The sequence below is a fragment of the Podarcis muralis genome, chromosome 8 (genome assembly GCF_964188315.1).
Source record: "Podarcis muralis chromosome 8, rPodMur119.hap1.1, whole genome shotgun sequence".
Classification (NCBI taxonomy): Eukaryota; Metazoa; Chordata; class Lepidosauria; order Squamata; family Lacertidae; genus Podarcis; species Podarcis muralis.
In genome coordinates, this window is record NC_135662.1 from 2,197,314 (window position 1) to 2,212,511 (window position 15,198).

Genomic DNA, 15,198 nt, shown 5'->3' on the forward strand with positions numbered 1-15,198 from the left:
TTCCAAACAATGTCACCAAGCAAGTGGGGATTTGAATCCAGTTCTTCCCAGTCCTAGTTTGGGTTTGTAACCACTATGCTACATGGCCTCTCGCAGATTTGTAAGAAATGGAAGCATAGGGAACAGAATGGACTCTCAAAATTTTAAAGTTGTCATTCCCTGATAGAGACAATTACACTGTCACGTTGTCTGCTACCTGATGAAATTGAATTTTTCCCGTTAAGGTCACCTGTGAATTTGGGAACACCAAGCAATCAAAAATACTTCCCCCACCAAAGCGCAAGAACCAGACAAGAGGCAGTTCAGTAAAACTAATCAGGAGCATTGTGAGGAAAGATGCTGTGCGAGGAGGAAATTGCCTTGATGCTGGCGGTTCTTCTGTTCCTTGGAGGCTGAAAATAATCAGGGAAGTTCAGCAGCCAGCTTTGCTTTCAAAATCTTTCAGGGGGATTGGAGATTAGCCTGGTGAAATGAAAACAGACTTGCAAGCAAGCAGCTCTAGCATGTAGTTCCCATTCCCTTCTCTCTGGAGCAGCCTTTGCCAACCTGGTGCCCTCCAGGTGTTTGGCAAAACAGCTCAACTCCCATCAGCCCCGTCCAGTGCAGCTTTCAATTTACCTTTCCCCTACCTATCCTGTTGAGGATAAGCCCCCTGGGGAAGGCGTTGAGTCTCTAGCACACCCCAGGTGCTAAATCAGGAATGATTTATAAATTTATAAATTCATAAATGAGGAACCTGTAGCCCTCGATATGTTGTTGGACTACAACTGTTGACCATTCAGGGTGGGGCTGATAGGAGCTGGAGTCCCACTACCTGGAAGGCAACAGGCTCCCTCCCTTTCATTTTTTAAAAATATGTTTATTGCTTTATTAAAAAAGAAAAAATATAATCAACCAAAAAGAACCAAAGATTACTACGATTTACAAAGGATAAATTACCGTAAATTCTTACAACGTAACTTCCATTGTGACTTCCAGCCACCCCATCAAGGGTCCCGGTTTTCTTTTATGTAACCCGCTTTTCATTATCTCTTCAAACTTTGCCCAAGTTTTATTTTTGCAAAGTTTTCTATGTTCATACAGGAATCAGTCTAAGCCTGCCAGAGGATTTACATTTTTACAATGCTCTTCAAGGTATTTTCTATAAATGTCCCACTCCCTAACAAAAGTTTGTTCTGTATTGTCTCTAATTCTTCCTGTCATTCTTGCTAGTTCTGTATATTCCAATAGTTTTGCCTGTCAGTCCAATTTAGTCGGGGTAGTTTCTCCTTTCCATTTTTTGCTATTAAAATTTTTGCTGCAACTGTTGCGTACATAAAGACCTTTCTCAGATTTTTAGGAATGTCTGTACCAATTATACCCAGTAGAAAGGCTTCAGACTTTTTTAAAAAGGAGATTTTAAACATCTTTCATATTTGATTCCTTAGATTCATCTTTCCATATTTCTATAATGTATGAAAATTCATTCCCGTACCTGGTGCTGTATCCAGTATTATTTATTTAGGGGTTCTATCAAAGATCATATTTCTGGTGTTCTTTCTTTCGAAGTACTCCCTAGATGCATCAACAGTTAAATTATTATTAATAAAAGATTTTTTCCCCCTATAGCATTTTAAAATCCTGTTAATTAACTCAGTGATTTTGTTGGTGGGGCAGAACATTGGCTAGTGAGAGTAGGGGACATATTTTTATTTTTTACTGAGTACCTAGTACTTATCCTAATTGTATGCCTTTTGTTCCTATTTTACCTTTAAAAGTAAAATAGCAAATAAATAAATGAAAATCATTTTAAAAATGAAAGCAGATTGCTGTGCTTTGTGCAACTGCTCCCCCCTCCCCCTTCTTACTGTCAGGAAGTTCTTCCTCATGTTTAGGTGGAATCTTCTTTCTTGTAGTTTGGATCCATTGCTCCGTGTCCGCTTCTCTGGAGCAGCAGAAAACAGCCTTTCTCCCTCCTCTATATGACATCCTTTTATATATTTGAAAATGGCTATCATATCACCCCTTAACCTCCTCTTCTCCAGGCTAAACATGCCCAGCTCCCTTAGCCGTTCCTCATAAGGCATCATTTCCAGGCCTTTGACCATTTTGGTTGCCCTCCTCTGGACACGTTCCAGGTTGTCAGTGTCCTTCTTGAACTGTGGTGCCCAGAACTGGACACAGTACTCCAGGTGAGGTCTGACCAGAGCAGAATACAGTGGCACTATGACTTCCCTTGATCTAGATGCTTCTCCTCTGGAACTCCCTGCCTCATGACAGGCACCTTTTCGCTGCCTTCCTTTCAGCCCCCGCTTAAAGACATTTTCATTTGGGCAAAACTAGCCAGGTGCTTAGAAATGCTGGGGTGGGCTTTTAAAAAATCTGTTTTAACTTTCCGTGTGTTTTTAAATCACCATTGTAAAAAGAAAAGAAAAAAATAACCGAATTTATTGTTTTGTCCTTTTTTTGCAAACCGCTTTGAGGTAGATTTTAAAACAAACAAACAAACTTTTTTTAATAAACAAGATAAAAGTTAAATTGAATTTTATTAGAAATATAAATAAAACAAAGCAAAAAAAGGAGCCAAAATTTGATACCGGCAAGTGATAGCTCAGGTAGGTTTGAGGTAGGTTTTTTAAAAAACCACCACCACTTTGGTTAATTTTTATCCTTAAAAATAAAATAAAGTCAAGTGGTCTCTTGAATTTTATGAGGTAAATAAATAAAACAAAGCAAAAAAAGGAGCTAAAATTTGAGACTGGCAAGCGAGAGCTCAGGTAGGTTTGAGGTGTGTATTTTTTAAAAAAACACCACCACCACCACTTTGGTTAATTTTTATCTTTAAAAATAATAATAAAGTGGTCTCTTGAACCTAGCTGTCAACTTTTCCCTTCTCTTGCGAGGAATCCTATTCGGAATCAGGGAATTTCCCTTCAAAAAAGGGAAAAGTTGACAGCTATGCTCTTGAATTTTATGAGGTAAATAAATAAAATAAACCAAAAAAAAGGAGCCAAAATTTGAGACCGGCAAGCGAGAGCTCAGGTACGTTTGAGGTATGTTTTTTAAAAAAACAAACACCACCACCACCACTTTAATTTTTATCTTTAAAAATAAAATAATCAAGTGGTCTCTTGAATTTTATGAGGTAAATAAATAAAATAAACCAAAAAAAGGAGCCAAAATTTGAGACCGGCAAGCGAGAGCTCAGGTAGGTTTGAGGTCGGTTTTTTTTAAAAACACCACCACCACTTTTTAATTTTTATTTTTTATTTTTATCTTTAAAAAATAATAATCAAGTGGTCTCTTGAATTTTATGAGGTAAATAAATGAAATAAACCAAAAAAGGAGCCAAAATTTGAGACCGGCAAGCGAGCGCTAAGGAAGCCCCTCAGCGAACTGCCCCGCTCCCGGCCTGACGCACCTGTCAATGAGGCTGACATGATGCTGATGCCGATGGTATTTATACCGACCCGCTGGGACCAATGGGGATCCGGGGTCTGAGGGCGCGCTTGACCAATCAGAGGGCGCCCCCCCGCGCCTTCTCCGAAGGTTCCGGGCCGTTAATGGCCGTTGGTCCAGGTGACGGCGGGCGGCGGCCAGTGCGCAGGCGCAGCCGACTCCTCCGCCGCCGGCGACGCCTGAGGAGGAAGATGGAGGAGGAAGGAAAGTTGAGGTAAAGCGGCGGGGAGAGCGCGCTTATTTCCGGCGGCGGGGTCGGCAGGAGGGGTTGAGCGAGGGGGGTCTTGGTGGGTTTGAGGGGGCGGCTGAGGCGACGCCAAGGTCCGACGGCCCCCCCTCTCGTTTTAAACGGCTGCCGGGCGGGTGGTGCTCCTCTCCAGAAGTGGCTGCAACTACGAAATACAGGGGAGGGAAGATATTATTATTATTATTATTATTATTATTATTATTATTATTATGGCTGCAACTACGAAATACAGGGGAGGGAAGATATTATTATTATTATTATTATTATGGCTGCAACTACGAAATACAGGGGAGGGAAGATATTATTATTATTATTATTATTATTATTATTATTAATTTATTGTGGTGCTCCTCTCCAGAAGTGGCTGCAACTACGAAATACAGGGGAGGGAAGATATTATTATTATTATTATTATTATTATTATTATTATGGCTGCAACTACGAAATACAGGGGAGGGAAGATATTATTATTATTATTATTATTATTATTATTATTATTATTAATTTATTGTGGTGCTCCTCTCCAGAAGTGGCTGCAACTACGAAATACAGGGGAGGGAAGATATTCTTATTCTTATTCTTATTATTAATTTATTGTGGTGCTCCTCTCCAGAAGTGGCTGCAACTACGAAATACAGGGGAGGGAAGATATTCTTATTCTTATTCTTATTCTTATTCTTATTCTTATTCTTATTCTTATTAATTTATTGTGGTGCTCCTCTCCAGAAGTGGCTGCAACTACGAAATACAGGAGAGGGAAGATGATATTATTATTATTATTATTATTATTATTACTACTACTACTACTATTAATTTATTATCAGTGCTGGATTTACGTGTAAGCGAAACAAGCTGTAGCTTTGGGCCCCACCTCTTGGGTGGCCCCCCCAAAAAATTTAATAGGGGGGGAAACTGGGTGTACATTTCCAAAATATAAGATAAAAAAAACCCACACAAATAAAATAAAACCTACATACAGCAACAGTGTTTGGTGTTGGAATCAGGTAGGTAGGTAGTCTGACGCAGGTGGATTCAGGTAGGTAGGTGTTGGTCTGACGCAGTATATATACACACACACACACACACACACACACACACACACACACACACACACTGTATTTATATATATAAAGAGAGCTGTGGGGGGGGGTGCTTGTGTAATCTCACTGTATACAAGTTGTAAAAGTGACAATAAAGTATATAAATGTCCAGTAGCACCTTAGAGACCAACTAAGTTTGTTCTTGGTATAAGCTTTCGTGTGCATGCACACTTCTTCAGATACTCTGAAACAGAAGTCGCCAGAACCTTGTATAAGTGTTTGGTGTTGTGTAGGCTCCTATAATGAATAATAATAATAATAAATTTTTATTTATACCCCGCCCTCCCCAGCCAAGACCGGGCTCAGGGCGGCTAACAACCAGTAATAAAAACAAGTTGATTAAAATACAATTTAAAAGATTAAGATACATTAAAACATTAGGATGCAGCCTCTTCACAGGAGGAGAAAGGAAAAAGAAAGATATATGATGTAAGTAATGTGCCTCCGAACATTTTAAGTTAGAGCTTAATAATGATTTCACTATTAATATGTTGTTATACTACTTCTTAATTGTATTTCAGTTCAACAGTTACATTGATAAAATACATATTTTGTTATGTGCAAATGGCTTTAGATACCTATTAGGTCCATATACCATATAGTGTATATTCAACACAAAAAACAGTGACAATTTGTTGTTGACAAAGGACAGCTGGACATATAAAGGGCTCCATTACCTTCGGTAGCTTAGGGCCTCATCAAACCTAAATCCGGCCCTGATTATTATTATTAATAATATTTTTTTTTATTTTGCAAGCTGCTTTATCTTACCCAAAGCAACTTGCAACCCAAAGGTTAATTGCTTTGAGGGTTTTGGTTTTGTTTCTTTTTGCTTTCGTTTCAACAGCCAAGCGCTCTTTAACTGCTATGGAATAAATAAAGGAGAGGGGTGGCAGCCCTGTGGTTGTGGGGCAGTTGGCTCTGGGCTCAAGATGCTGCCCGGGGTGTGTGGAAGGGGGGTAGTAAGTGCTCTTTAAGAACAGGGTTTGGGCTTTCCGTCATTTCTGCGATGACCTTGAGGACACAGGTGTCCCCTTGGCACAGGGTTTAGGCTCCGTTAAACTGGCACAGAGGGAAACTGCATGGGCTTTAAAGAAATCTCTTTTTTAAATAAAGTGGCCTTGAAGAGTTCCAGTGCAGAAAGATTGGGCATCTTAATATAAGCAGTTGTATGAGTTGTGTTATTTTGTATTAGATGTTGCTGTTACTTTATTAGCTGTTATTTTTTGTGGTTATGGTTTTGGTGGTTGTATTATAAATTGTGGTAACCTGCCCTGGGACCTTAGGGTGAAGGGTGGGTAAAATAATAAAATACTTTGTAGTAGGCTATTGATTTGTAATGGAGAGCAAAGCTAAATAATAACTCTTCTATGGACCAGAAATGTTTGCTAAGTAGGAACCTGAGAGTTCTGTAATTGGCTTTCTTTAGCTGTCTTATTTGCTGAAATTTTACCTGTGCAAACAACTAAATTCTAAAAGGTACCTTAAAAATATATTTTAAAAGTCTATCTCTAATGTAGATTTTTTTTCTTTTTGATTTTTATTTGCACAAAGGTTTTTCCAAATGAGTTGCTCTGAGTGTTGGAGAAAATATTGAACATAGTGACTTGGGCTAGGAATCTTAAATGAGGTAAGCTTCACTGAGAAATTATTTAACTGTGTTCAAGTTACATTTATCTTGTAAACCACCGTGAGATCTTGTGATGAAGGGCAATATATAATCTAATAAATAATAATAATAAATATAGGGAGGACTGCGATTCCATCTGCTTTGTATGCAAAAGGGCAGTTGATGGCATCTTCAGGGTCTAAAACCCTGGAGAATCATTGCCAATGTGGACGATATTAAGCTTAGATGAACTACTGATCTGATTTGGTATAAGGTAGCTTTCTGTGTTCCTAAATGAATACAAATTATTTAACTGAAGTTATGTTAACTTATGTTACTTATGCAAGTATTTATATAGCACAAATTATCATATATAACAAGGTGGCATACAGCAATACAGTGGTACCTCGGGTTACATACGCTTCAGGTTACAGACTCCACTAACCCAGAAAAAGTACCTTGGGTTAAGAACTTTGCTTCAGGATGAGAACAGAAACTTTGCTTCAGGATGAGAACGGCGCAGCAGCAGCAGGGGGCCCCATTAGCTAAAGAGGTGCTTCAGGTTAAGAACAGTTTCAGGTTAAGAACAGACCTCCAGAACGAATTAAGTTCTTAACCCAAGGTACCACTGTATATGCAATAAAATATCATTAAAACAGTATAAAACAAGCACTAAAATGATTAAATTTGACTTGTTGAATAAGTCTTCATGAGAAATTAGACCCCCCCCCCCAATCAATGGGTGTCTACCAAATTTCTGTTGGAAGAGTTCCACAGCATGAGACCAGCTACAGATATTTATTTGTAGTGCTGGGAATGAAGAACTAAGAGTATTGTTGTGGCATCAGATTTAAAACCAGGAAGTAGAACCTGGTCTAGCTGTTTAGTAAGTTGTACAGGAAAATAGAGAACTACAGGAATAAGATTGGGGGCAGAGCATTAAATGCATAAAATGAAGTATCATACTAGGTGCTGAGCTTTTTCTAAATTGTCATTTCTAAGTAATACAAATCAAAAAGTATTTTTAATTTTCTAGCATAGTAAGAAATTGTTGCTATGGACAAGCACTGTGTTACAGAGGTCCAGTCATCTCTATGTGCCTGAGATCAGACAGTAGCATTGGGAGAGTGCTTTTTGTGCCCCTACCAGTTATGGTGCGAAGTTACAACAGGGTTCTATTTTATCCCTGGGGGATAAAATTTATGATGGGGATTTTAGACAATAGTTGCCTTAAACAGAATATAAACTGGGTTTTGTAGGAACTTTAATTGAGGTGGAGTAATTTAGATTACTTTAAATGACATCTATTTTGAACTGATGTTCTTAGTGACACTTTCTAATTACTTTCTTCTAGGTATATCTTCCACATCCTTGTGTTTTGAAACCTTTTCCACAATGCATTTAATACTGGTATTCTTCTTTTATGGAATCATTTGTTGCTCTGGTAGTCATTCTGCTTATGCACCAATGCCCAGATTACTACTGGTTTCTTTTGATGGCTTCAGGGCTGATTATCTGAAGAAATATGAATTTCCACATCTCCAGGATTTTATTAAGGATGGTGTTTTAGTGGAAGACATTACCAATGCTTTCATCACAAAAACCTTCCCAAATCATTACAGTATAGTCACAGGGCTGTATGAGGAAAGCCATGGTATTGTGGCAAATGAAATGTTTGATGCTGCTACCAATAAAACATTTTCACAATTCAATGACAAAGACCCATTTTGGTGGAATGAGGCAGTTCCTATTTGGGTGACCAACCAGTTGCAGGAAAACAGAACGAGTGCTTCTGCAATGTGGCCTGGCACAGATGTAAAAATTCACAATACTACCCCTCATTTTTTTATGAAATATGATTCTGCAATAGGTTTCAATGAACGGGTGGAAAACATCATTGCTTGGCTGAACAGTTCTAACCCCCTAGTCAGTTTTGCTACTCTTTATTGGGAAGAACCAGATGCAAGTGGGCACAAGTATGGGCCAGAAGATACGAAAAACATGATTGGAGTATTAAAAGAAGTGGATAATTTGATTGGCTTGCTTGTTGAGAAGCTAAAGGCTTCCAAATTGTGGGAGGAAATTAATGTTATAATTACAAGTGATCATGGCATGGCACAGTGTTCCCCGGACAGGCTGATCAAACTGGATGACTGCATTGACCGTAATAGCTACACTCTAGTAGACAAGAGCCCAGTTGCTGCAATACTGCCAAAAAGTAAGTATGTTCTTAATATATGTTGATGTTGTTTTTAAAAAGCATAATTTTGATGCTTTAACATGAGACTTAAGACCAAAGCAGTCAAGATACTAGAGATTAGAGATCAAATCTCTGAACTTGAAAAACACGTCCAGCAAGATTTTGATTTTGGTGAGTGAAGCTGCGCTGTTTGGCGGCTTCTGTTTTCCTGGGGGATTGATGGGGTGGGGTGTCAGAGGGCGCTAAGCATCTATACCATAGCTCTTCAAGGAAGAGAGTAAGAAAACTTTATAGTGCCATCTGTTGTTGCACTTCTAATATAGCAAATGTGTTTATGGTAACATTGGGAACTTTTGAAATGACCTGTTTTCTAATATAGTTGTTGCATAAGCCTTCCCCACCCCTTGCATCACAGTGTCCATCACCTTACATAGGTGGGGAACCTCCTATGGAAACTCCCTGCACATTTTAAGCCCCTATACTATGGGGGAGATTCCATGGCTTCCCAGTTTAGACTTCACCTTCCAACTTGTGGAGATAGACATAGCGGTGGTGTGGAGTAGAGCTTAGTATCCTCATCTCTGCCCGTGCAAAGCATTTACACATGAGTAGCATGCCTGCGTAGGGCAGTGGTTGGCAATATAACTTACTAACATTATGGGCTAAAATGTGGATTTCACTTTACCTTCAATAAGTTATAGAACCTGGAAGACCAGGGTTCAAATTCCCACTCGGTTATGAAGCTCACTGGGTGCCCTTGGGTCAGCTGTTGTAGCCTAATCGACCTCGCAGGCTTGTTGTGAGGATAAAATGGGGAGCATATGCCACCTCAAGCTTTTTGGAGGAAAGGTGGGCTGTAAATATAATACTTAAATATACATAAAGGCCCAGAGCAAAGTACTGGGCCAGATAAATACTGCAGTAGGATTAAACATGTGATCCGCATTGAACTTGCAGCTTCGATGAGGGTGGGGAATGCACTTCAAATGGTAAATGTTCAGGCTTTACAAAAGATAATAGAGTATGCTTCCTTGCTTTATAACTTTTCAGATGAAACATATGTATATAGCATGCTGAAAAACTGCAGCGCTTACATGAAGATTTATCTTAAAGAAGAGATTCCAGACCATTACCACTACCATCACAATAAGCGCATTCAGCCCATAATTTTGGTTGCTGATGAAGGCTGGACAATTGTACAGAATGAGTCTCTTTCAAGGTGTAAGTGTATTCCTTTTGGATGTTTTCTCTTGGCCTGATTTGGAGCAAGTTACTCCCTTTCATGTGGAAGGTACATAATCATGCGGAGTGCAAACGCATCCCCACCTAAACATTGGAGCTGCTTAGAAACACCTGTAGTCATGAAAGCTGAGTTTCATTGCCAAGGCATGCAGCAAATATTAGTGCCGCTTATCACACCCTAGTTCAGGCTAACACTGGTGGTTCCAAAGTCACCTTCTGGCTTCCTAAACACAGACTGTATACATAGTACGACTTTAAAGCACACTTGAAACATTATTTCCCTCAGATAATTCTGGACATTGTTGTTTACTCTTTAGAGTTGCAGTTCCCTGCAGCCCTTAACAAACTACAATGCCAAGAATTCTTTGATGGAAAGAGAGTAAATGTTCATCTAACCCAGCCATAGCCACCAGGATTAGAATGTATGTTACTGTCCCTGAGGGGTGGGGTTTACTGCCCTCTGTGTAAAGTAACAGCTACCAGTCCTCCTAGAAGGCTAGGGTAAAGGTAAAGGTACCCCTGACCATCAGGTCCAGTCGTGACCGACTCTGGGGTTGCACGCTCATCTCGCTCTATAGGCTGGGAGCCAGCGCTTGTCCGCAGACAGCTTCCGGGTCACGTGGCCAGCGTGACTAAGCCGCTTCTGGCGAACCAGAGCAGCACACGGAAACGCCGTTTACCTTCCTGCCGGAGAGCGGTCCCTATTTATCTACTTGCACTTTGAGGTGCTTTCGAACTGCTAGGTTGACAGGAGCTGGGACCGAACAACGGGAGCTCACCCCGTTGCGGGGATTTGAACTGCCGACCTTCCGATCGGAAAGTCCTAGGCTCCGTGGTTTAACCCACAGCGCCACCCGCGGTCAGAAGGCTAGGGTAGTGACCTCCAAATAGTCTTAGTCATGCTGGGCACCTGTTGTTGTCCAATGGTTGGGATGATGGGAGTTATAATCCAGCATCATCCGGTAGCCACCATGTTGGCTTTCCCAGCTACAGGGAGATAAAGGCATACACAGAACTAAACCTGCTCCTGGTGTCCCCAGTGTGTGGAATAACAAGCAGGGTTTACCTGCTTTCACCTGCAAAAACAAAGTAACTTTATTCCTGTGGTATATTTTTAGACATCTTGGTGAAGAATAAAGGTTATGCAGGTCTCACATGTAATTCAAAGGCATAGCTAACTATTACATAATATTTGGAAACTTGCATGGAGGATAGCCATTTTAGTGGATGGTTGATTTGGAAAGTGCAATACCTTGTACAATAGTATCAAACCAATCTGTAATGGGGTGGGGGGTGGGAATACTTTGACGAACCTGCACTTTTATGGTTCCGGGATTATCTTTAGGGGGGAATATAACTGTTCAGGTTGAAGCTTAGCACATTAACAACTCTTGCATTCCCTTTTTCCAGTAGGAGACCATGGCTATGATAACTCCCTTCGAAGTATGCATCCATTTTTGGCAGCTCACGGGCCTGCTTTTCGCAAAGGTTACAGGCAAAATAGCATTTATACGGTTGATATTTATCCAATGATGTGTCACATCCTGGGCTTGATGCCTCAGCCCAATAATGGCACCTTGAGCCACGCCAAGTGCTTATTAGCTGACCAGTGGTGTATCAATGTCCCTGAGGCCATTGGAATAGTCATTGGTGTCTTCATTGTGTTAACGACACTTACGTGCCTTATAATAATCATGAAGAGCAGAACGGCTTCTGTGCATCCATTTTCCCGACTTCAGCTTCAGGAAGACGACGACGATCCCTTAATTGGATAATATGCACTGATTTGTTTTGAAAACTGGATATGATACGAAACTTACACTGGATAACATCTTATGATGCACTTTAATAAATACCAACCCAGAAGACTGCAGAAGAACATTGCCTCTCTGAAAAAGAAACTCTGAATACAGACCTGGTTTTGTAATGGAAAAGGCATTGCATCACTGTTAAACTTTCAGTTAATAAAGTATCTGCTAGAGTAGTATGATGAGGACTCTGAGATTTAAATGTTTGCAAATGATGCTGCTTTCGGGCATTTCTTATGTAACTCTGGAGATACCCTGGCAACTCCTGAAATCTGGTGGGGGCAGGATCTGTTTCTGCTGGCTGATGGAGATGATTATTGCACTTTCTTGTATTCAGCACAGTGCTGAAAGGGTAAATTATTTAAGTTAGAGGCAACTTAGCAACAGAAACCCTTAGTGCTATGTAGATCACATCGGTCCCTGTAAGCTAGAAATACTTAGTGGGGAAATGTGAATAAAAGCATTTTAAACGTTACTTCCTGCTCTGTGGATTGCAGGCACAGAGGGCTTTTTAGTTGCAAACATTTAGTTGAAGCAACATTTAAATATGCTGTGACTTATTTTATGTGTTTATGTGCATATGGTAACTTCAGAATTTTGGAAATAGGTATTTTTTAGTTTATTTTATGAACTTGCAAAACTGATAGTACTGTACTTTAAATTAGCAATCCTCCCTTCTAATAGACCAAAGCAGCTCCCAAGTTCTGCTTCTACTTTGTGCCTGCGTGTACCTCTGATTGATTTCTGTCTCTGGACAAGATTAACAATTTTTTTGTTACCTAAATATAGACTCAAGTAGTTGAGATTCCTTTCTGCTTTTAACCTAAGAGTATAATGTGCATACCTTGATTTGAGCTAAGAAGTTACTATGAATATTCAGGGTTGTTGTTTTTTTTAACTTCCAAGAATCTTCCAATCTACATGCAGACTATTTGTAATTTGGATAAGGTACTATACAGTAGAATGTATGTCAGTCTGAAGATTAGAGGCTCAGGGATAAATGACTACTCGATGTACAAAGTGGCCCTATGTTTAATCCTTAGTATTTCAAGCATGGCTATAGAGTTGTACAGACCCTTTGCTCATAGTTACAGCAATGGGGTTAGAAGTCCTTTGGTTACACTCCAAAGTGACCAGTTATATTTCCATTTACTTTTTTGAGCTGCTGTAAGGAACAGAAACAAACCTACCGGTATGTAGTAGCAATAGTGGAAGGTGACATGCTTTCAGATTTAACAGTGTAAAAGTTGGTGAAGATGCAGGTCCTGGGTTATGCTTTTCATTGCCTCTTTTCGAATCACAGGTACCCTTGGGTAACCCTGCTTGAGCTTCTGACACAAGCAACACTTGTGTGCAGACAAATTAACTTCGGATTTGTGAGTGGTCTATAATCGTAGGAACAGTGGTTTGCTAAAGGCATTGGGAATTGTGGGGTAAACGGGGGTTACCAGGATTCTTTGGGGGAAGTATTGCGGCTTAAATGCACAGTGCGTGCAGCCTTTGAAGTCCATCTTTACGTAGTATTATGGGGGAGGATCTTGTCTCTACAGCTGCTGGTGTTCTGTTTGAAGCTCTTTGTGAGAAACAAGCTTATCAGAATAGTGTTGGGAGATGCAATGTAATACCATGACTCATAGGAAATGATGCTAAATGATTCTCCCACCCCCCCCACACATGTGGCTGTGGCTGTGCTGTACAAGCCTGATAATGCTTCAGTAGTTCCTGGGAGTTTTAACCCTTGCAATATAGCTACTTAAACTGGTAGCAATCAAAGTGAAAAAGCACACACATTCTTGAAAATCAATACTCTTGTTTAATATGCACCAAGTAACAAAACAGTCTACCAAATAAAAAAGTAATTATGAATGGTGATCCACTTCACAGGGCTGTGGAATACTATTACTGAAAAGTTCTGTCTTTCCTGGAGATGTGTAGCTGGGTTACATGTCCAGGCAGGAAGGATAAACCCAAGCCGATGAAGTGGAAAAGCAATACCAAATATGAGCTATATTTTGAATGTTAAAGGGGTGGTGCCTTAACTAGATATTTATGTTTGCATTACTTGGGGGTTTTATGGAAAAGCTTTGTCCTTATGAATTAAAAAAATTGTTCTGGTTTAACTTTTGGCTACAAGGCTCTGACTATATTCATTCTAGAATGTGTGCCTGCAGAGGTAACCTCAATTTCTAACCAGCCCACCTTTTGGGTTTGTTCTTGTTTGCCCTCTTCCGTGGCCAATGCAGGATTTAACCCTGTCCTACCCATTGGCTGATGTCACAAGTCATAAACTACTTACAGTGGTACCTTGGGTTACGTACACTTCAGGTTACATCTGCTTCAAGTTACATACTCTGCTAACCCAGAAATATTGCTTCAGGTTAAGAACTTTGCTTCAGGATGAGAACAGAAATTGTGCTGCGGTGGCAGCGGGAGGCCCCATTAGCTAAAGTGGTGCTTCAGGTTAAGAACAGTTTCAGGTTAAGTACAGACCTCCAGAACGAATTAAGTACTTAACCCGAGGTACCACTGTATTTAAATTACAACAGTCCACATAATATGAAAACCCTGTTCACCCTTTTCAGCATGTCAATAGTTCGTTGTATTCCTCTCCTGCCAAATACTTTGAAACCAAAAGTTCTCTTTGGGAAAATTCTGTTATTTTAGTTTTGTACTAGTGGGAAAATTCCAGCATAGAAATGGTAGAGAATTTATGCAAATGCCCTCTGCATCATAGCTGGATTAGTTGTGCTTTACCCTGTGGGTAATAAAATCCAAAAGGTGTTTTCTTAGTTGCCATGAGTCAGTTTTAAACAATTTGCAAATTTTCATCTGGACTTGATAAAACAAGACTTTCCATATCAATGCGCAAACCCACAACTGAACTGAAATTAGAATAAGCCATGAAATAGTCTGTTAAACTAAAAGTCAATTCATGTAATTAAGATTCCTGAGGGGATTTTGTAACTAATTAGTTATGGTTTATGTGCATAAGTGCAGTTTGAATGCCACTTGTTCAAGGAAGTTTGCTTCCTTTTATTATTATACCTAATTGCTTCATTTGTCCCAGTCAGATCTAAATTAACTTCATAAAAGTGGAAACATTCCAAGTTAACGGTTGTGCTGTTTCCTTACGAAGTAACATATGATACCTCCCCATATTTAAAAAGCCCGTCCCTTGAAAGAACCTCTGAGGTTTCTCTTCATGTCATTCCTCGAACATTTTAAATGTGGATTTCCCTGAAGCTGCTTAGAAAAGTTGTCATTACTGAAAGAGAATTCAAAATGTTTTATAACACGCTCACTTTTAAACATAAGAACATTTATTTTTGTATAGATATTAATGAGCTGGTTTAAAAAATGTTTTTTTTACAAAATATGAAAAGTGTTGATCATATTTAAATAAATATAAAAAGTGGCAACTATCAGTGCCACGTTAAGGGTATTTCACAGCTGTTTGTTCAAACAACAGCTTGCTGTGCATTTGCTCCTCATTTCTCCAAAATTGATTTGAAAATGGCAGGACCTACAGTTAAAAATGTGGCATACACACAAAT

The 15,198-nt window shown here is 39.6% G+C and overlaps 1 protein-coding gene across 1 annotated transcript; it reads left to right on the forward strand.

The window, feature by feature from the left end:
• Positions 1-3,518: 3,518 nt before the first annotated feature.
• On the forward strand, positions 3,519-13,764 carry ENPP4 (ectonucleotide pyrophosphatase/phosphodiesterase 4). The gene is made up of 5 exons (XM_028736004.2): positions 3,519-3,652; positions 6,340-6,415; positions 7,749-8,612; positions 9,645-9,815; positions 11,247-13,764. The coding sequence occupies exons 3-5, from the start codon at positions 7,790-7,792 to the stop codon at positions 11,609-11,611; spliced, it is 1,359 nt and encodes a 452-aa protein (XP_028591837.2). The 5' UTR covers positions 3,519-3,652; positions 6,340-6,415; positions 7,749-7,789; the 3' UTR covers positions 11,612-13,764.
• The last annotated feature ends 1,434 nt before the right edge of the window (positions 13,765-15,198 follow it).

Coding starts and splice junctions, on each gene's coding strand:
- ENPP4 (XM_028736004.2), top strand. CDS start 7,790: ATGCATTTAATACTGGTATTCTTCTTTTATGGAATCATTTGTTGCTCT. Junction 8,613..9,644: donor TGCTGCAATACTGCCAAAAA/GTAAGTATGTTC, acceptor ATAACTTTTCAG/ATGAAACATATGTATATAGC. Junction 9,816..11,246: donor GAATGAGTCTCTTTCAAGGT/GTAAGTGTATTC, acceptor CCCTTTTTCCAG/TAGGAGACCATGGCTATGAT.